Source organism: Hemicordylus capensis, chromosome 6, assembly GCF_027244095.1.
Source record: "Hemicordylus capensis ecotype Gifberg chromosome 6, rHemCap1.1.pri, whole genome shotgun sequence".
Classification (NCBI taxonomy): domain Eukaryota; kingdom Metazoa; phylum Chordata; class Lepidosauria; order Squamata; family Cordylidae; genus Hemicordylus; species Hemicordylus capensis.
The window spans coordinates 58,698,812-58,719,806 of record NC_069662.1 but is presented as its reverse complement, the minus strand read 5'-3'; the positions used below and the strand labels follow the sequence as shown (position 1 = coordinate 58,719,806).

At 46.4% G+C, this 20,995-nt stretch overlaps 1 protein-coding gene across 1 annotated transcript; it reads left to right on the top strand.

Annotated features, from left to right (window-relative positions):
* Positions 1-239: 239 nt before the first annotated feature.
* LOC128331330 (rap1 GTPase-activating protein 1-like) lies at positions 240-20,317 on the top strand. Its single transcript, XM_053264674.1, has 5 exons — positions 240-259; positions 1,396-1,525; positions 1,773-1,928; positions 5,572-5,706; positions 20,011-20,317. Exons 1-5 carry the CDS (start codon positions 240-242, stop codon positions 20,023-20,025), a joined length of 456 nt encoding a protein of 151 aa, XP_053120649.1. The 3' UTR covers positions 20,026-20,317.
* Positions 20,318-20,995: the final 678 nt, after the last annotated feature.

Below are 20,995 nucleotides of genomic sequence, written 5' to 3'. Positions count from 1 at the left end.
ATGCATAGGATGGTGCTATAAGGCAGTTTTCAGCTCCTATGTTGCTGCAGGATACCTGGGGGCCAGTAAAATAGTCCCTGCAGGCCGAATCCGGCCACTGGGCCTTATGTTGTGCAAGCCTGGTCTAGGTGGATGCACACACGCCTGCCCTCTTGTGCCTTAGCCAGATTGATTTCCAAATGAAAAGGGAGAAGATGTAGACATGCTGCTGACCCAAATGGAACCTCCCCTCCTGGACAATGGCAGAGAAATCCCTGCTGTGAGAAAAACCCATTTTTGGGTTTTTTTGGTCAGTATCCCTGCCCTGCCAGAGCACTACAGACTGCATGTGCAATTCTGTCTTCCCAAGACGTGTCTGAATGGGAGTCTAGACATACCATCCTTGCTTCTCCTTATGCTGTTTAGAACCATATTTCTTTATGGGCTCCATTTTGTATTGCTATCGCCTTCTTGGCTAAATGCTCTGGAATCTAACATATAGATGAAAACCATAGTCCATTGCCCTCTGCAGCACAGTGGACTATCAAGTTTTCATCTATATCTTAAATGGCAACTTGGATCACATTTTATTTCCCAACTCTGGATTTAGAGAGCCATCCCTTTTATTTGCCATTATGAGGGCATGTTATTCTGAATTATGTTCTCCCACAACTTACCTGGGTGCTCAAATGCATTCCCAGTTATACCTCAGAATGAAAGAAGTGTTGGGAATTCTCTCTGGTAAGAGATACTCTTCTAATATAGCAGAGTGCACAGAGGCACAACACAGCGGAGTCTGCCCAGGCATGCGTGTATGCTAAGAGTAAAATAACCTGGAGCCAGTTCATCGTTTCAGATCAATATATGGAGCATTTATTAGTGAACTCCATTCTAGATAGTAAAGTGGAGAGATAGTATCTCTACTCTATCTCGATAGCTGGATGCAGATGGATTCTACATCTCTGCATACATAGTACAGGGAGAGAGGAGCTTGCATTGCATGTTGCAAGGAAAAAGAAAGGAAAGAGAAGGAAGAGGAAGTGGCCAGGCAGGCAGGCAGGAAGTCAATCCCTGAGAGTAGCAATCTACATACCAAAGGGATAATGTCAGAGCAGTAGAGAAAGGATGACCAATGTCTTGACCTCTCTAGCCCTCTGACCCACTAGTCTGTCCTCCTATGTCACTGAGACATGAGACAGCGCAAAGTCCTTCACTTCCAACAAGAACTTTAGTCTTGCAGAAGCATTATGAAGAATTGGTAGACGTGCATTTTACAAAATGTGCCCTCACTTGACTTGTATTTCCATCTCTGAATAAAGTGCTTCTTTTCACTCTTCCCTTCTTTTTCTCCTCTTCCCCCGCTCTGCCTCCCCCCACCCCCACCTTTCCTGAAATATGTGGGACTGATCTGCTCAGATTCCGAGGTGGCTTGGATGTTACGAGAGGTCAGACAGGAACAGAGTCTGTCTACACCAATTTCCGGGGCAAGGAGATCATGTTCCATGTCTCTACAAAGCTACCCTTCACAGAGGGAGATGCCCAGCAGGTACCTGGTGCTTCGTGGCGTTTAGGGAGCTGCAAACTGTGGACGGGGTGGAAGAGAGAGTGATGTATGAGCATCTAGACTGGTAGAAACATATAGATATTTTAGTGTTGATGGAGCAAGCTGGGAGTGGGGTTTAGAATAGATTCAGGTTTTCAACTGAGATGGGAGGCCGGTGGGGTTAAGTAGGCCATGTTGGGCTATTTGCTGTTTGGAAGGATAACTCCCTCTCTTGTGTGCTTCCTTCCAGCTTCAGCGGAAGCGCCACATTGGGAACGATATTGTGGCCATTGTCTTCCAGGATGAAAATACTCCCTTTGTCCCTGACACGATTGCCTCCAATTTCCTGCATGCCTATGTGGTAGTGCAGCTTCATCACCATGCCCTTGGGGAGACTCTCTACAAGGTAAAATGCACACCTGGGAGCCATAAACACTTCAAAAGTAGCACCTGCTGCATCTCTGAACTTTTTCCGTTGCCTAAGCTCCTTGCTCCTGGCCATTAGGCCTGTGTAAATATTTGGCTCCAAGTAGCCAAAGTCAGATAATCCTCCGGGCCAAAGTCAAATCACCCTTCCGAAGTGACTATCACCATTGCCCACCTGCTCACAATGTTGTGCTGTTCCCCGCAGTGGTGGAGACCCTTAAAGATGCCGCTGGATGCTCTGGCAAACTCCAGTGGCATCTGGGAAGGCACGCAGGGAGCACTGGAAAGTGAGGAGTCCATGGGAAAGCACAGGAAGGATTCCACTTCCCAGACATTGCTGCAGCTCACCAGGGCACCTACTGGCCACGGTGGGGCTCTTCTGCTGTATTAGCAGCAGGGAGCGGCAGTCACGTGCCTGTATAATAGGGTCTTAATCTAAGTTGCACTTTGTCCCTCAAGAGGCAGGGATCAGATTGCTTTGTCCTTTCTTAAAAGATGTGGAAGCCTTTCGTGCTCACTGGTTCTGTGTATTTTGTTGAGAATGGCCAGTGTATCATGTGTGTGCCATTCTCCACCAATGCACAGTGTGCTGCTTGTTGTCCTCTGCTATCCTTAAATAAGTACCGAATTGACTTCTGTGATCACACTGGTAATGCTGACTCTGATTGGTGATAATGTGACCCATTCTTGTTTGGGGACAAGAACCTGGATAATGGCAGGCCGGTTAGTTTCTTAGTGCTGCAGAAGCACCCAGCACAAATCCTGGAAGGAACAAGAGTGGGAGGAAAGGTTGCCGAGGTGTTTTGCCACTCTGGTCTGCGATCTCTTCGGAAAAGCTAAGGAGGCTGTTCACACGAGCAGCCTGGATAGAGCTGCTTGTGTGGAGCACCGGCGGTCAGAGCCGATCTTGGCGCTGCCCTGCCGGGTAGCCGAATTTCTGTCCTGGGGCTATTCTCGGGGTAGACTGGTACCCTGGTCATGTGTCTGCTGGGGCTGCCTGGGGTGGAAATGCCCCCAATGCGCCTGGCTCCTTGCGCAATGCATTGAGGGGTTTCTGGAGGCCAGGCTGTGTTCCCCAGGCTGTTCCTCCAGATGGCTGTGCTGCCATGAGCAGCACGGCATGTGTGGGCCTGTGAGTTGTGCAGTCCCGGAAACAGTAAAGATCATCTGGGGAAAAGGTCAGATCGATCCTGCCTCCCCCCGACCGCACCCTCCCTGCCCTGCTCACAGGTTGTGAGAATGACCTGAAGGAGTTCCCTGGTGAAGAGAAATGCAGCTGATCTGATCTCTTTAGAGTTATCAAGGCATTTTTAGAGCACTGCCTAGTAAACCACAAATAAGCCATCATATATTATTATTATTTCTCTGTGTAAACCGCTTTGGAAACTTTTGTTGAAAAGTGGTATATAAGTATTTGTTGTGGTGGTAGTAAATTTGCCGGTTAGCTGGGAATCAATGCAAAGATATTACAGTGAGGTGGGAGAAAGAATTGGCAAAGGCAAGGATTATGTGCAAAGGAAAACTTTCAAGTTGGAATTAAATAGCCAACAGTGTTGTTCTTGAATAGCACAGTGCTGAATAGCACAGGGTGTTTTTTGGCATGTGAGTTGCCATTTTGGAGGGGAATGGAGAGAGTCATCAAAGTCACTCTGCATGCAAAATGGATCCATTTCCTGCTGCTCTGAGGCTCCAGACCCTGCCCTACACAAAGAGCCTTTCCACACAAGCAGTGTGGAGAGCCTTACCGGGCTCTGTGGGGGGAGAGTGGGCTGAGCAAGGAGCCAGGAGCCGACCCTGGGCGGCCAGATTGGCTGCCCACACAACTCTGGGCTCTGTCACGAAGCCAGGAGGGGCGGTGGGGATCGGAGGCTGCCCGGCTCCTGGAAGTCCCAGGATGCCCCGTGCAAGTGCACGGGGCATTCTGGGGAGACCCCCGAGGCCGGGAGGCTGCTTGTATGTAGCCTCCCAGTCAGGGGTCTACTCATGTGTTGCTGCGCCCAGTAAAACAGGGTTAGCAGAGTGCTAACGTGGGGGGAACTTAAGCGGGCTAAGTGAAGTAGTTTATTTAGGAAATGCCTCAGAGAGCTAGGAAAGGCCTGCATGCCAAGGCCTTTCCTAGCTTCTTGCTACATTAGGAAGGAAAAGGAGGAAGAGGAAGTCTGTCTCTCAGGTGAGAGAATGAAACCTGAGACTATCAGCCTAAGAAAGGGAAAGTAGAGTAGAAAAAGTGTAGTCAGATATGGGGCTCCCTTGCTCATGATCTCTACCCCTCGTGCCCCTAAGGGTCAATAGGGTTACTGGGCTAAGAGCCGATGCCATCAGGAGCTGCATCTCCTCACACTTCTGGGTCTCCTCCACACAGTTTCTAACTGGTCAAAGACCAAAGAAGAGAAGTATTTATAACAGAACTTGGTAGGAGTTTGCAGTTGAAGGTGGACATCCTTGGACTTTTCTAGATGGCAGAGGTGTGATTTTTTTTTTTTTAAGCTTCTGCATAACTTCCTAAGCCGCCATTTTACCCACTGTCCAGATCCTTGCGTGGGCACCCATGCTCCTTACTATCATGGTTTGAGTCTCTGGCCACATGTTGAGCATGGACTTTGCGCACGGGCGTAGCAAGGTTGGAGTGGGCCCAGAGACAAGATTTTAAAATGCCCCCCCCCCCCGAAGCTCAGCTCATGAAGTAAAGAAATCTTAAATGAGGCTGAATAGTGGTAACAAAAAGCATAGTAAAAGTCTACACACACACACACACACACACACACACACACACACACACATCCTATTTTTAAAGGGCTTTGTAAATTGTGGACGATGCAAGTCATTTAAATGGTCCTAGAGAAAGACATGCTGTTCTGCTAGCTCCAGGTCTTAACATTCACATCAATTTTGGAGGATGAATACAACTGAATGAAGCCCGGGTGGGTGTGGGGCTGGGGGAGTCAGTCATGTGACTTGCCTCTGGGGGGCCCCCAAGGCAGTGAGCCCCCAGACAACTGTCTCCCCTTGCCCTATTATAGTTACGCCCCTGACTTTGCGTGATTTTTCATAGTGCTCCCTGCCACCCAGCTCTTGGGTTCTGAGAAGAATCTGTCCCTTTTTCATTTCTGCTGAAGGGACATACGCTATGCCAAGTGCTGGCTGGGAGGTGGTGCTGTGAAAATGGGGCAAGGTCTGTGCTCAGCATGTAGCCAGAGAGTCAATGGAGCCCACACAAGCCGATGCTTGCATCTGGACAGTGGGCGAGATGGCATTAGGAAGTTGTGTGGAAGCTTTGAAAAGCCTTCATTTTACTGCTCTCTGGAAAAGCCCCTTGTCTCCGCTTTCACCTTGCTTCTCAGTCTTAGAGTCAGAGTTTGCTAGCATGGCAGGACCTCGTTTTCTGTGTGCAGAGGCTGTTTTTGTGTGGGGGGAGCATTCAGACATGCATGTAGCCTCTAACCTGCAGCCCAGGGAAAAGGTTCCTCTGTGAATTGACTGATTGTGTAAACTAGCCCTCCTATATATATATATATATATATACACACACACTTGCCTTGTTTTCTGTCCTTCTGACTCGTCAGTCTGTCTGTGCTTGTGTCCTCTTTGTTCTCTGACATGGGGGCCTTCTCTTTCTGGAGCAGGAGCGGACCCGCAGTGCTCTTCTCGAGAGTCTTTATGAGGAGCTGCAGATCCGGAGCCGCAGCATGATGGGCTTGGCCTCTGGAGATGCTGACAAGATAGAGAACGGGGGTGGTGGCTTCTTTGAGAATTTCAAGGTGAGAGAACAGACACTTCGTTCCTTTTAGTGTAATGGTGTGTTTCTCCATTTCTTGTTGTTCTGGAGAATATATACAGTAACAACGGCAGACTTGGGAGTATTGAAAGCACTTCACAGAAGTCCTCTTGGTTATTTCCTCTGCAAGGTAGGTTTGTAACACTTCCTCCAAGTTGTCGGTGTAAGGGGGAGGAGGGTTGAGGCCAAGGCCAAGAGACGGGGCTTACCCAAGGCAAAGGATTCCCCTGGCTCAGAGTTCAGGCTTTCCAGCCACCACTCTGCTACACTTTTGCAGTACCTGATTTCCAAACGTCTGCTCTTGGAAGGCTACCCATAGAAAATACTTCCACATGTCTAGCTGCTTTTTGCGGGCAAGTTGTTAAGACTGGGGAAGCTATTGCACCAAGTTCTGGGGTCGCAGTGCAAGTTCTCCAAGAGGTCTCTTCCTTTCCCTTCCAGCTCACTCTTTGTTGTGCTCCCCAATGCCTGCACACTTTACAGTCCTCCTAACTTGTACAACTTGCACTCTCCCTGTCTTACTATAAAAAAATTACAATGAATGGAGGGGATGCCTATTCTGTCGAATAATATTAGAAATGAAGAGTGAGGGAGGTCTGACATGCCATGATGTAAGCAACTTAGTCCGGTTTCATTGGTAGCTGTCTCCCACTACAGTCCAGGAGCAGGCAGAACAGGTTTTTGGGGTGCATGGTGTTGGAAGTAAAGGACTTTGCGCTGTCTCTTTGCCTCAGACAGTGGAGGACAGACTAGTAAGTCAGAGGGCTAGAAGGTCAAAGACATTTGGTCATCACTTCCTGCTGCTCTGATGCTATCCCTTTGAAATGTAGATTGCTAATCTTAGGGGATTCAACTTCCTTCTTCCTCCTCTCTCTTCCTACCTGGCTGTTGACCTTGCAACATGGCAAGTCTCTTGCCCTGCACCATATGTGCAGAGAAGATGGTGAATCCATCTGCATCCATTTAGATAGATAGATTAGAGATCCTAAATCCTCACTTTCCTATCTAGAATGGAGTTCCTTAATAAATACCTTTTATATTGATTTGAAACTAGCAATTGGCTCCAAGTTACTTTACTCTTAGCACACATGCATGCATAACTAAATCCGCTGTGTTTGTGCCTCTGTGCACTCTGCTATATTGAAAAAGGGATTCTCTCACCACAGAGAATTTCCAACATGTTATGGGCCCAGCAAGTTATGGGAGCAGTATTTTGAGCTGCGTGTGCCGCAACTAGAGAGTTAGGTTTGTTCCAGGAGATCCATTGAGATCTAGCGTGGACACTTTGAATTGCTAATCTACAGCAACTGCCTTTTGGAGCCAGTGAGCATGGCTGCATACCTGGAGGGAAAACTCAGGCTTACCATCCTGGAAGCGGATAATTACTTGGAATGGAAGACTCGACTGAGGATTGCACTGAAAGCAGAGGGACTCCGCCAAGTTACTCAGGGAGACCCCCCGCCAGATGGAACCTCGGATGCTGAAAAAAAGGAGAAGGAACTCTGGCTAATTAAGGACCGAAAATCACAAGCGATGATTACAGCTTCCGTGAGTAAAACTTTCCTTTATGCTATTTGTGATCTTGGAACCTCAAAGGAGATGCTAAACAAGCTAGATTCTATGCATATGAGGAAAGGATGGGCATACACGTTTAATTTACGCCGAAAATTGCAAGATCTTCAGTATAAAGATGGGGACTGTTTCTCTACTTTTATTGGGACTTTGGAAGATTTCTTTTTTCAATTTAGACAAGCAGGAGAGGAATTTACAGAGAGTCAAAAGCTGGAGACTCTGTTCTTGAGCTTGCCTGCTTCCTATAGCACTATAATTGGGCAATTGGAAACCCACACCAATCTAAACTTTGAAAAGGCTGTAGAAACATTGTCTTCGGAGGCTAACCGAAGAAACCTTTTAAACTCACGCTATGAAGGTGAACTGGCTAGCAACTTTGCTCTTAAAGCAACAATTGATCATTCCAGACGTAACCCGAGATGGGGAGGGAATGCTGGAGGAAATGCTGCAAGAGGGAACCGCATGGGCACCTCACATTTGCATACAAAGAGAGCCGATTTCACCAGAGAAACTCAGCCCAGAGAGAGAGGTCACATGACCGCCAGTGCTGAAATGAGGTCAGCTGGAAACAAAGCCTTCAGGTGTTTCCTATGTAACGAATTTGGCCACCGGGTGGCGCATTGTCCCAAGAATCAGACCAGGAGGTCTGGGAATATCAGTCAAACAAAGGAGAATGAAAATAGAGATTCCAAGTATACAGACAGACATTTCAACAAGAACTATAGTGTTAATTTAATGAAAAATAATGAAAAGCTGATTTTAGATTCTGGGTCATCTGTCCATATTTCTAAAAATCTAAGTTTCTATACTGAACTGTTTGATATTCCTGAAGAGACTGTTTATTTGGGCAATAATACTACAATTAAAGCAAAGAAAAAGGGCGAAGGAATTTTATATTGCAAATTGCTGGATGGATCTGTTAAACCATTTTTTCTGAGAGATGTTTTGTATATCCCTGAATTCTCAAGCTCCTTGATTTCAATATCCAAGCTAGAGCAACAAGGCTGTGAATTGTATATTAAAAATGGACAATGTGTTGTTACCCAGAATGGAGAAGTTTGCCTTGTGGGCTCGGAATTTCAAGGTCTTTATCATGTGGAAGAGCAATTTACAGACAGAGAAAGACCAGCCCAGTCCAGACCTGAGGCATACCAGCCTAATGTAATGAACCTAGCCAAGTTGTGTCAGCATGGAAACTGCTTACAATTATGGCACAGAAGACTAGGACACAGAAGTTTTGAATCAATTCAAAACATGAAGGAACAGGGATTAGCTAATGGCATTGATTTTGTACCATGTGACACTGTAACTAACTGTGTTTCTTGTCTCGAGTTCAAAGCAGTAAACAAGCCATTCCCAAAGCAGAGTGAAAGGAAGACGAAAGGACCCTTGGATCTGATCCACAGTGACATATCTGGACCACTACCAGCAACCATAGGTAATCATAAATATTTTCTAACTATAACAGATGATTTCTCAAGATACACGTGTGTTTATTTACTGAAGGAAAAATCAGAGATGCTGGAGAAATTAAAACAATATGTGGCGATGGCAAGCAACAAATTTGGCTGGAAGCCAAAGATCCTGCGCACAGACAATGGAGGAGAATACATGTCCAATGCTACACAGCAGTTCTTAAGAGAACATGGAATTGTGCATCAAACTACGGTGCCTTACTGCCCGCCCCAAAATGGAATCGCAGAAAGAATGAACAGAACTCTACTGGACATGGTAAGATGCATGCTTGCTGACGCACACCTCCCACAGAAATTCTGGGGAGAAGGCATCATGACTGCTACATACATACACAACAGAATGAACACAAAACCTATTGAAACAACACCTTATGAACTTTGGCATGGTCATAAGCCGTCCATGACGCATCTGCGTGTCTTTGGAAGCACGGCTTACTCATACATCCCAAAGGAAAAAAGGACTAAGTTAGGGCCTAGGGCCACAAAAGGGATTTTTGTAGGCTACACAGCACAATCCAAAGCCTACAGAATTCTGGATCCTGACACCAACAGGATAACCATAAGCAGAGCAGTGTGTTTTGAAGAGGATGAAAGAACTACACCTTCAGAGGGGGCCTACACTGAAGCAAGCAACCAGACCAAGCACCCTGATGACTGGATTATGCTTCCTGATCTCAGAGGAACTGAGGAGGAGGAGGAGACAGCAGATCCAGATCCAACCACACTTGACACAGAGACCCCCAGCGATCCACCAGACGCACCTGAGGTGATAGAAGAGACCACAGAGGGTGAGGTGAGGCGATCAACGCGCTCAAACAGAGGTGTTCCAGCTCCGAGGCTGTCCTACCTCGCAAGAACAGCGGAACAACCAGAACCTTCATCATGGGAGGAAATATCCCAGCTACCACAACCAGAAGCCCAGAAGTGGAAACAGGCTGCAATTGAAGAGCTTGAGGCTCTACAGAAAAACAAAACCTGGACTCTTACTAAGTTACCACAAGGAAGAAAAGTTATTGGCTGCAAATGGGTTTTCAAACGCAAACATGATGCTGATGGTGAGATTCAGCGCTACAAAGCCAGATTAGTAGCAAAAGGGTATTCACAAAAATATGGAGAAGATTATGATGAAACATTTGCACCAGTGGTTAAACATACCACAGTAAGGACTCTGTTAAGTATTGCTGCTAGCAAAGGAATGCATGTTGAGCACCTAGACGTGAAAACTGCATTCTTGCATGGTGAACTAGAAGAGGACATTTACATGCAACAACCACCAGGTTTCTTACAGGAAGGCAAAGAGGACTATGTATGCAAACTGCAAAAGAGCATTTATGGTTTAAAACAAGCTGCCAGAGCATGGAATATAAAACTGAATGATATGCTGCTTCAAGCAAACTTCAAAAGAAGTGAAGCTGATCCCTGCCTGTACACGAGATGCAGAGATGGGAAATGGACTTACATTTTGGCGTATGTTGATGATTTGATTTTTGCCTATGAAAATCCAGATGACAGCAAGGAAATAATGGATCATCTGAACAAAGAAGTGGAAGTCAAGCAACTTGGCAACATTGCACACTACTTGGGCATTCAAGTACAAAGAGAGAAAGATGGAAGTTTCCTGATCAACCAAGAACAGAAAATTAAAGACTTGATCAACTTGCTCAGACTGGAAAATGCAAATCCTACACCAACTCCAATGGAAGTGAACTACATAAAGCAAGAATATCAAACTGAGCCACTATCTGACAACCATAGATATCGTGAAGCATTGGGTAAGCTTTTATACATTAGTACACTCACTAGGCCAGATATTAGTACAGCAGTTGGTTTACTTTGTAGAAAGACTGCATCACCAACAGTCAAGGACTGGAATGCAATGAAAAGACTTGTTAGGTACCTGAAGGGTACTGCACACTTTAAGCTCAAGCTGCCAGCTAATAGTGAACCAAAACTAGAAGCATACGTAGATGCAGACTGGGGTGGAGATATAACAGACAGGAAATCCACCAGTGGTCACATAATTTTCTATGGAGATGGAGCGATAAGCTGGTCAAGCAGAAAACAAGACATAGTAGCATCATCAACCACTGAAGCGGAATATGTATCAGCTGCACAGGGCTGTCACGAGATACAATGGCTGTGTCAACTACTGAAGGACCTAGGTACAGATGTACCACAGCCCATACCAGTGTATGAAGACAACCAAAGCTGCATTCAACTCTCCAAACAAGAAGATGTAAAGAGGAGTACCAGACATATTGATGTGAAGTACCATGTAGTGAGAAGTCTGCAGAAAGATGGACTAATCAAGTTGCTCTACTGCCCGACAAATGAAATGCTCGCAGACTTACTCACTAAGCCACTACCAAGACCCTGCTTTGAAAAGCTGAGAGAGAAAATGAATATTGTGAACTGAGTCACGAGACAACGAGAGGGGGTGTTGGAAGTAAAGGACTTTGCGCTGTCTCTTTGCCTCAGACAGTGGAGGACAGACTAGTAAGTCAGAGGGCTAGAAGGTCAAAGACATTTGGTCATCACTTCCTGCTGCTCTGATGCTATCCCTTTGAAATGTAGATTGCTAATCTTAGGGGATTCAACTTCCTTCTTCCTCCTCTCTCTTCCTACCTGGCTGTTGACCTTGCAACATGGCAAGTCTCTTGCCCTGCACCATATGTGCAGAGAAGATGGTGAATCCATCTGCATCCATTTAGATAGATAGATTAGAGATCCTAAATCCTCACTTTCCTATCTAGAATGGAGTTCCTTAATAAATACCTTTTATATTGATTTGAAACTAGCAATTGGCTCCAAGTAACTTTACTCTTAGCACACATGCATGCATAACTAAATCCGCTGTGTTTGTGCCTCTGTGCACTCTGCTATATTGAAAAAGGGATTCTCTCACCACAGAGAATTTCCAACACATGGTCTGGTGCATGGTCTGGGAAGCAGGACCCCAGCCCTTGCCTATCATGACACAGAAATGCCATGATAACCCCAGGCAAAGTGCCTCATTGTGAGCGGGAGGATTTGCATGGAACTTGTTGCAAGTGTGAATAGGATCAAGGCTGGAGGATTTCATACCCTGTTTTGTACAATGCTGGGGGAGTCCACAAGAAGAACCTTTGCATCAGCCGCAGTTGTCAACTAAAGTGTTGTGTCCTGGAGCTGGGCACATCCACAGCCTTTGGGCACATCCAAGTTTGTAACTTGTCACATCACCTTGCAGCCACCTAATGGCGCAGCAGGGAAGTAACGTGCCTAGGGAGCACGAGGTTGCTGTTTCGAATCCCCACTGGTATGTTTCCAAGACTAGTATGGGAAACACCTGTATTGGGCAGCAGAGAAATAGGAAGGTGCTGAAAGGCATCATCTCACACTGTGCGGGAGATGGCAATGCTAAACCCCTCCTGTAGTCTACCCAAGACAACCACAGGGCTCTGTGTTCTCCTGGAGTCGACACTGACTCGACGGCACCACCTGACTTTCCTTGACATCCCCTGAGCAGTTCCCATCTTGCTTTCCCAGGCTTTGATGGAGCTGCCCCTGCCCAGGACTGGAGAAATGCTTGTGGGGCTTCCTTCCACTGGCCGAAGATATGAGGACAAAGGTCTGTGGGGACAGAGTTCCTTCTCTCCAGATGCTTCTGGGCAGACTCTGCGAATAATCTTTACTTCAGCAAGAAAGAGAGGTTTCTAGTCCCTCCCGGTAGTTGTAGATATTCCTCTATATTCCAAGCTTCTTTTTCATCCGAAAAGAGAAGCCTGGTAAGAGGAAGTCAAAAGCAACCTTGAAGAAGAGAGATGCTTTTTTCATACTTACAAGCCCCTCATGGCAGTTGCAGCGTCTCCTGCAGAAAGCTCCTGTTCCACCCATCAGCAATGGCAGCTAAATCAAGCCTCCATGGGCAGAGACAGTATTCTTCGGAAGACCAACTGCTGACTACCAAATACCGCAGAACCATCACCTTAAAGGGGTGTGTGGGGGACCTAATATTCATTCTCTCTGGCCTTAGGATTTTTTTAAAAAAGACTCTGAGCCTCCATCTGTTACCGGCAGTGACCAGCCAATTGCACACAGACAGGCAGGTGGGGAAACAGCCCTCCCTTCTTGTTTGTCCCCAGCATTTGGTATTCAGCAGCATACTGCCTCTGCCCATGGAGGCTTGATCTAGTGGTCAGTACTGCTGGTGGAACAGGCAGGAGGAGCTTTGAGTGGGGAGAGAGAAGTGGATGGAGGTGTGGGAGTGGCTTGTAGCACCCCCACCTTTTGGAGGGCCCAGCTGCCCCTGGCACAGGAAGGGACACAATGGTTTTGCAAGACCAACACACAAAATTAGGAACTAGGTCAGTGGTTCCCAAGCTGGGTTCCTCCAGATGTTGTTGAACTAAACTCCCAGCATCCCCAGCCATAATAAATTGTAGCCGGGAATGATGGGAGTTGTAGTTCAGCAACATCGGGAAGAACCCAGGCTGGGAACCACGGATCTAGATTAAAGGGAGGGAGGGGGGTGCATCAGTGGGAGGAGGGATGCTGTTCTTATGAGCATGTTCTGGTCTGCTCCTCCTTCTCTCGCTACATCTCCTGCTAGCTCTGCTCCACCTGGACTTGAGAGTGCTGTGAGCCAGACTGCAATGCAAGGGTGATGGAGCTGAGGGAGCTAATTGAGCCCAGAAAAGAATCAAGTAGGGAGTAACCTAATGGTCCAGTGGGGAACTAACATGCCTAGGGAGCAAGAGGTTGTTGGGTTGAATCCCTGCTGGTATATTTCCCAGACTAGGGAAGCACCTATACTGGGCAGCAGCGATATAGGAAGATGCTGAAAGGGATCATCTCATACTGTGTGGGAGAAGGCAATGGTAAACCCCTCCTGTATTCTACCAAAGAAAACCGCAGGGCTCTGTGGTTGCCAGGAGTCGACACTGACTCGATGGCACAGCTTTACTTTAAGAGGAGATAGCAGCCAAGTCTTCTAAATAGCAGCATGGGGGAAGAAGAATTCGGCTCATTTGTTTTGGCAGGAAGCAGCCTACCTGCTAGTCATGATGAGGTCAGATGCCACTACTGTCCGAGTGCCTTGCCTCGGGGATGGGATCACATATCTGTTATTCTTGATGATTTCTGGAGTGTAAAAGGCAGGAGCTTGAAAGAAATGAGAATATTGGACAGGAAATGATGTAATGCCCTGAAGCATGCAACTCCTGCTTTTTCATGATGGTTGGCAATCATTTAGCACTCCTCCAAAAGGTGCAGAGTTTCAGGGGCAGCACTAAAGGGTTTAATTTCCTTTGGATGGAAAAGAACACAGGAGACTTCTCTTGTCTTGGTAGTAATTGCTTCATTTACAAATATACAAGCAGAGTATTATGAAAGCAAACGAATGTTCTTATAGCAACAGCAGATCCAGTAACCCTCAGTCAGAACCTCAGAGAGAGCCTGTGTGTCCCAAAGATGCTTCAGCCAATTTATCGTTCTGTTTCTCCTGGGCGCTTTCCAAACTAGCTGCTCAACAGCAGCGAAATGCCTCTGTTCAGCAAGTTGTATTCGGAACGTAAACAGCAGGGAGAGCAGTCTTGCAGAAACGAACAACCTGAAAAAACAGCAACTTTCTTAAACCGGATATACAACGTCATAGCACTATATCGCAGTGATTAAATTCAAAACAAGGCACTGGAAATGTGAATGGCAGGCACTCTGCTGTCCGCATAGGGACTGCGGTGTCACGACGCAGGAAGTGTGGAAGCACACTTCAGAGATACGCCGTGACCCCTTTGCAGGGTCTAATCTGGAAAGTGCCCTGGATTCAAACTATAAACTGGTTCCAAATTGTTTTCCCTGTGCCCTGCCAACAGTTAGAAGGTATTGCCTTTCCAATTCTGATGGCTATTGCATTCCATGGACTGGAGAGAGACTTACAGATGGAACATTCAACATCCTTCTGCTGTTTAGATCCCTGACTCCTTGGTTAGACACAATAATAATTATCCCTCTCTCACTGCACTAGAATGAGGGGTCATCCCATGAAACTGAATGCTGATCAATTTAGGACCAACAAGATGAGGTACTTTTTTTACACAGCACATAATTAATCTATGGAATCCTCTGCCATGGGATGTGGTGATGGCCACTAGCTTAGATAAATCCAGGGAGGAGAGGGCTATCAACGGCTACTGATCTGAGGGCTATAAGCCACCTCTAGCCTAAGAGGCAAAATAAATACCTAAATACCAGTTGCAGGGGAGCAACAGAAGGAGAAAGGGCATGCCTTCATCTCTTGTCTGTGGACCTCTCAGAGGCATTTGGTGGGCCACTCTGTGAAATAGGATGCTGGACTAGATAGGGGCCTTGGGCTTGATCCAGCAGGGCTGTTCTTCTGTTCTTATGAGGATAGACACATACACAGTAATCAAGATGACCAAACGTACAGCAAGACTTGTAGCCCAGTCACCCAATGGCGATGTTTCCCACAATGTTACAATCATCCCAAAAACAGTGATGTAGGAAGGAATGCAGATACGTTGCAATAGAAAAGCCAAAAAATGTCCGATCCTAAGGAAACCCATATTATGCAATATGTGTACATTACAAAAGTGCAGTATGTATTCCCGTATTCTGCACAATTTTGTTCTGATTTTGCTAGAAGCACTGAGCCATGCAAGGCATTGGAGCCCCCTTTCCTAGCCCACGAGCATTCTACTTGTACCTCTGCCCCCGTTCCCTCTAGCTAGCCTGGCTTTGGGTATCTCATGAGTAGGCGTTGCCTGCTTGACTGATCTGGCCAGCTCTGAAACCTGCTTTTCTGTTCACAGAGATGATCAGGATGCTGAATTCCTGCCAATACCAGCAGCTTGTCTGGATTTGCACAGAACTGTGGCGCTCCTACTGCAGGCGTCTCCATAGCACATATCTAGACCAGGGCCAGACAACTTCCTGCCCTCCAGCTGCTGTTGGACTACAATTCCCATCATCCCTAGCCACAGTGGCCAGTAGTCAGGGATGATCATGAGAGTTGTACTCCAACAGCTGGAAGGCTGCAGCCCTAATCTAGAGAGTGCATTTTAAACCCCTCAACAAGCTCCATCAGACCCTGTGGTACTTCTGCAGGAGATGCTGATATTTCTGCTTAGCTCTAGCTAGGGAAAGGGATCAGGCAAGAATCAATGAGGCAATCTGCATTACTGGCTTTTCACTAAGAAAATGAGGATGGGAAGCAGCAGGGCAAAGGGTCTCTTTCTGTGATGGACTCTTTCCCTGCCTCTGATCTGGAGAGAAAAAAAGCATAATCAATACCCTCATTCAGGGTATCATTTGTTGGGATGCACCACTGTGGAGTGTGGGGAATGTGGGGGCACTGAATCTAGTGGCAGACCATATCAAGTCCACCGACTTAAATGGGTTTTAGATTCATTTTCCCAGGGAACCCTTAGAAATGTAATTGATTCCCCCCTGGAGTGAGAATGGAACCTCTCCAGTGCATGAGATTATTGATCCTGTAACATGTGAAATGTCTATCTGAGGAAAGAGGCACCTCTTCCCAATGGCACCAAATTAGTTCCCAAGCTGGCCACCCTGTTTAGTGAAACTCAGGGCTGACAAAAACCAAGGAGGCTGGCCACAAGCTCTTTGTGACATCTGCTCTTGTGATATAGGTGCTGCAGTCCACAGCACATCCTGTAACCTGCCGCTGCTTAGTGCTCTACGTCTTGGGGCTTTTTGCAATATAGACACATCCCAAATTCTTCTCTCCTTTGTAGAAGATCTGTCCCACTCAGGTCTGGTGCTTATTGATGGCCCTTATGTATAATAACTGACTCTGCTTACTGCTTGTGCTGTACATGATACTAGTCCATGGCTAAAGTTTCAGTCCTAAGGGCATTTTCACTTGAAAGCAGATTCCATTCAAAGCAAGGAGACTGAACCACAAATGTGCTTAGAACTGGGGTACAAGCAGGAATGGGCTCTAGAGCTGGTAAGATTCTGGACTGCATGACTTCTGTGGCAGGTGAACATTTGAATGACTTTTCACTTAACAAAACAGAACCACCTCCCTCTATCTAGTATACTAGAGTCACAGGGCAAGGGTTGTGCTGAACTTGACTGCCTTATATCCTAATATTGTGGATGCATGGTTGGGTTTTGTTTTGTTTGCTGCAGGGTGGGCCGCATTCAGAAATGCAATCCTCCACCTGCAGTTTAAAGTGGCATAATTTTGCCACATCAGCACGAACAAAAGCGAAAAATGACTCACAAAGAAAAGTAGCATAAACAAAATAAAGCCCCTTGAACTAAACTAGGTACCCCCCTCTACGATAACTGAGCAATAACTGAAAACACGGGAACAAAGAATGAACAGAACAAGGACAGGCTGAAACATGAAAGGTTGAATAAGTCTTAAGTACGGACACTGTCTGCGATAGGCAATGTTGCTGACAGTGTTGACTTAGGAACCGCGTCGGCTTGATATAGGGCTCGAGATAACCAGCAGCCAATCAGGCTTTCCTGACTCAGCATTTCTATTGCCTCTTCTGTGAGATCTTGCAGTTGCGTGTCTCCCACTGAGCCTTTCTCTTGAGATGTCTTCTTAACACAGGTGAGATTCCAGCTTCCTCCTGATCAGTCTCCTCAGCCCTCATCTCTGCCAGCTGTTCAGATTGCTCTGTCTGCTGCCGCCCCAGCTCAGCTCCAGAGTCTGTTCTCACAGCCAAATCCTGCTGCTGTGCCTCTGAGCCTGTACTCCCAACCGGGTTCTCCTGCTCCTCCTCTGACTCTTCTGACTCAGAGGGCTGGGCCATGACATTGCCCCATGTATACCTGCCTGCCTTTGGTATGTCATCGAGCAAAGCAAAGCAAGTGTGAAAAGAGATAAAGTATTGCTTATTCTACAAAGATATTCTAAAGTGGCCTGGACACATTTGTTGGTACCCCTAGAAAAGATCATAAATAATTGAATTAGAGTGATTTTTCAAATCAGCTGATTTCTTTAATTAGTATCACACATGTCTCCAATTGTGCCTCCAGTCATTCCGCCTATTGAAATGGAGAAAAGCAGCCACTCTGCTGTTTGCTATCATTGTGTGTCCCACAATGAACATGGACCGAGAGAGCAAAGGAGAGAGTTGTCTGAGGAGATCAGAAAGAAAATTATAGACAAGCATGTTAAAGACAAAGGCTATAAGACCATCTCCAAGCAGTTTGATGTTCCTGTGACAACAGTTGCAAATATTATTAAGAAGTTCAAGGTCCATGGGATTGTAGCCAAGCTCCCTGGACGCGGCCACAAAAGGAAAATCGACCCCAGAATGGGCAGAAGGATAGTGAGAATGGTAGACAAAAAGCCAAGGACAACTTCCAAAGAGATACAAGCTGAACTCCAAGGTCAAGGTCCATCAGTGTCTGATCGCACCATCCATCACTTTTTGTGTGACAGTGGGGCCAATGGAAGAAGAGCCAGGAGGACTCCACTGTTGAAAGAAAAGCATAAAAAGCCAGACTGGAATTTGCTAAAATGCATATTGACAAGCTACAATGCTTCTGGGAGAATGTCCTTTGGACAGATGAGACAAAACTGGAGCTTTTTGGCAAGTCACATCAGTTCTATGTCCACAGATGAAAAAATGAAGCTTTCAAAGAAAAGAACACCCTACCTACTGTGAAACATGGAGGAGGCTCAGTTATGTTTTGGTGCTGCTTTGATGTGTCTGGCACGGGGTGCCTTGAGTCTGTGCAGGGAACAATGAAATCTTCAGACTATCAAGACATTCTGGAGCGAAACGTATTGCCCAGTATCAGAAAGCTCTGTCTCAGTCGCAGGTCATAGATCCTCCAACAGGATAATGACCCAAAACACACAGCTAAAAGCACCCAAGAATGGCTAAGGACAAAACATTGGGCTCCCATCATGGCCCCACAGTCTCTTGAAGTGTGCATACTTCATTAGTGGGGATGTCGGCCACTGTATCTTTCCCAGTCAGAAGAAAAGCAACTGGATAGAATGTTTTTGATCAAGCAAAGGGCCTATAGGGAAGGCGTTAATCACCCCCTCCCTCAATGCTACTGCTCTGATCAAATTTAAATTAGGAACATAGGAAGCTGCCATATACTGAGTCAGACCATTGGTGTATCTAGCTCACTCAGTATTGTCTTCACAGACTGGCTGTGGCTTCTCCAAGGTTGCAGGCAGGAATCTCTCTCAGCCCTATCTTGGAGATGCTGCCAGGGAGGGAACTTGGAACCTTCTCCTCTTCCCAGAGCGGCTCCATACCCGGAGGGGAATATCTTACAGTGCTCACACATCAAGTCTCCCATTCAGATGCAACCAGGGCAGACCCTGCTTGGCTAAGGGGACAAGTTTTGCTTGCTACCACAAGACCAGCTTCCCCCCTTGGCAGCATTAAAGTAAGAGAGATTTCTCTTGCATCACTTCTAATTTGACCCTCCACTGTGACAGTGGAGTCTACAAACCAAAGTTGCAGCTGGCCTGCCTTGCTCTCCAAGAGTAATGCTCAGTTTTAGTTGCAAAGCTCAGTTTTAGTTGCAAAGAAAGTACGTGTGTGTGTGTGTGTGTGTGTGTGTGTGTGCATCCCTTCTCCTTAGAGTCATGAGGGCTGGAATATCTAAATCGGATCCACCTTCTATTATGTCAAACTTGTGTCTTGTCTGACTGTCCATGAGAATGGATGGGGAGCAGTACAAAGCCAAATTTCTGGCTACATGTAACAATTTCTGGCGTACTCCTAACGACTAGGGTGCATTTGCCCTTCTTCAGCTTAGTTGGAAAGAACAAATGGACAAAGCCAAGAGAGATTTAAATGACCTTTAAACAAAACAACAACAACAACCCTCTTCCCTACCAGTCAGGTTTCCTCTCTCTATGGTACCACTAAACACATAATTGCAGAGAGGAAATGTGACTATGTGGCTCTTCTGACAGATTAGCCCGTATCAATACTGTGGTGTCTCACAAGCAGAGAACTGGAAATTGCTGTGATGTTTGTAGTGCAAGGAATAATTATAGAAAATTGTGCTGTTTGCTACAGAAAAGGGTCAAGAATCCTTGAGATCACTAGTCAAACTAGTGAAAGGGGGAGTCATTTCTCTGGCCTTGAGCTTCTGGAGAATCTAAATGGTCCCTACACAGCCTGGGCTGGAGGAGCGTCTGCTGATGAGCCTTATAGAAATTGCTAGCTCTTTTGGAAGGACTCCTGGCTCTATGTAGTAAACTGTTTCTCATTTCTCCTTAGCAAAGACGTTGCTGAAAGAATACAGAAGGTACTGGAGAGTCCAGGACCCTTCTTTGACCTCAAGTCAGATGGTTCCTCCAGTCCCAGTTCCCCAGAATTCCCTAACAGGAAGAGCAAGTGAGTTCAGACAAAATATTGCTGTGAAGGGAGAGGCTGGAAAAGGTTTCAGTAGAGCATAGAAAAATTGGTCATCCCTACCGTGTTGCTACCTACCAATACAGAAGACATTGGCTGACATGATGTGCAGCCCACCAGCCTCTGTAAGGATGCGTTGTGGGGCTCTTGCAGTCGCAGACTTCAAAGGAAGCTCCAAGGTTGCCCTGAGGCAGCATCTGCGGAAGTTATGTTTCCCCAGGTTTCCCCAGTTGGCACTTCCTCTCAGGGCTGCAGAGCCCCACAGTGGATCCTCCTTATGGAGGTGGTAAGCTGCGCACCATGTCAGCCACTGAGCATAGTAGTTAGAGGCTTGAGCAGTTCTGCTCTGACAGAACAGGCTTTAAGATCTGTATACAACAGGAAAGCTTTGTTGTAGAGATGTGCATGAAATGGATTTTGCATTCCAAGCTCGGAATGGAATGCAAAATTCCTGGAAAGTTCTGTCCGAACAACCAGTCGTGTCAGTTGTTCCGACGGAATGACCCTGTTTTGAGTCAGAACGCTCCGAGCACCATTTTCGACTCCAAAATGGTGGTGCTGACCACAAAAATGGCTGCCATGTGTGTGCAGAGGCCAGAAGAGTGCCATTTTGCTTGAATGTTTTGAGCTCGAGTTATTCTGTTCTGAGCTCATTTGAAGGCACTCTGCTCTGAGCTCGGAACACTTGAAATGGCTGGTTCCCAGTCAGAATGATCCATTCTGCATATCCCTATTTCTCTTTGTAAACCGCCCTGAGCCATTTTTGGAAGGGCAGTATAGAAATTGAAGAATTATTATTATTATTATTAGTAGTAGTAGTAGTAGTAGTAGTATTCCTACGTTGTTGTAA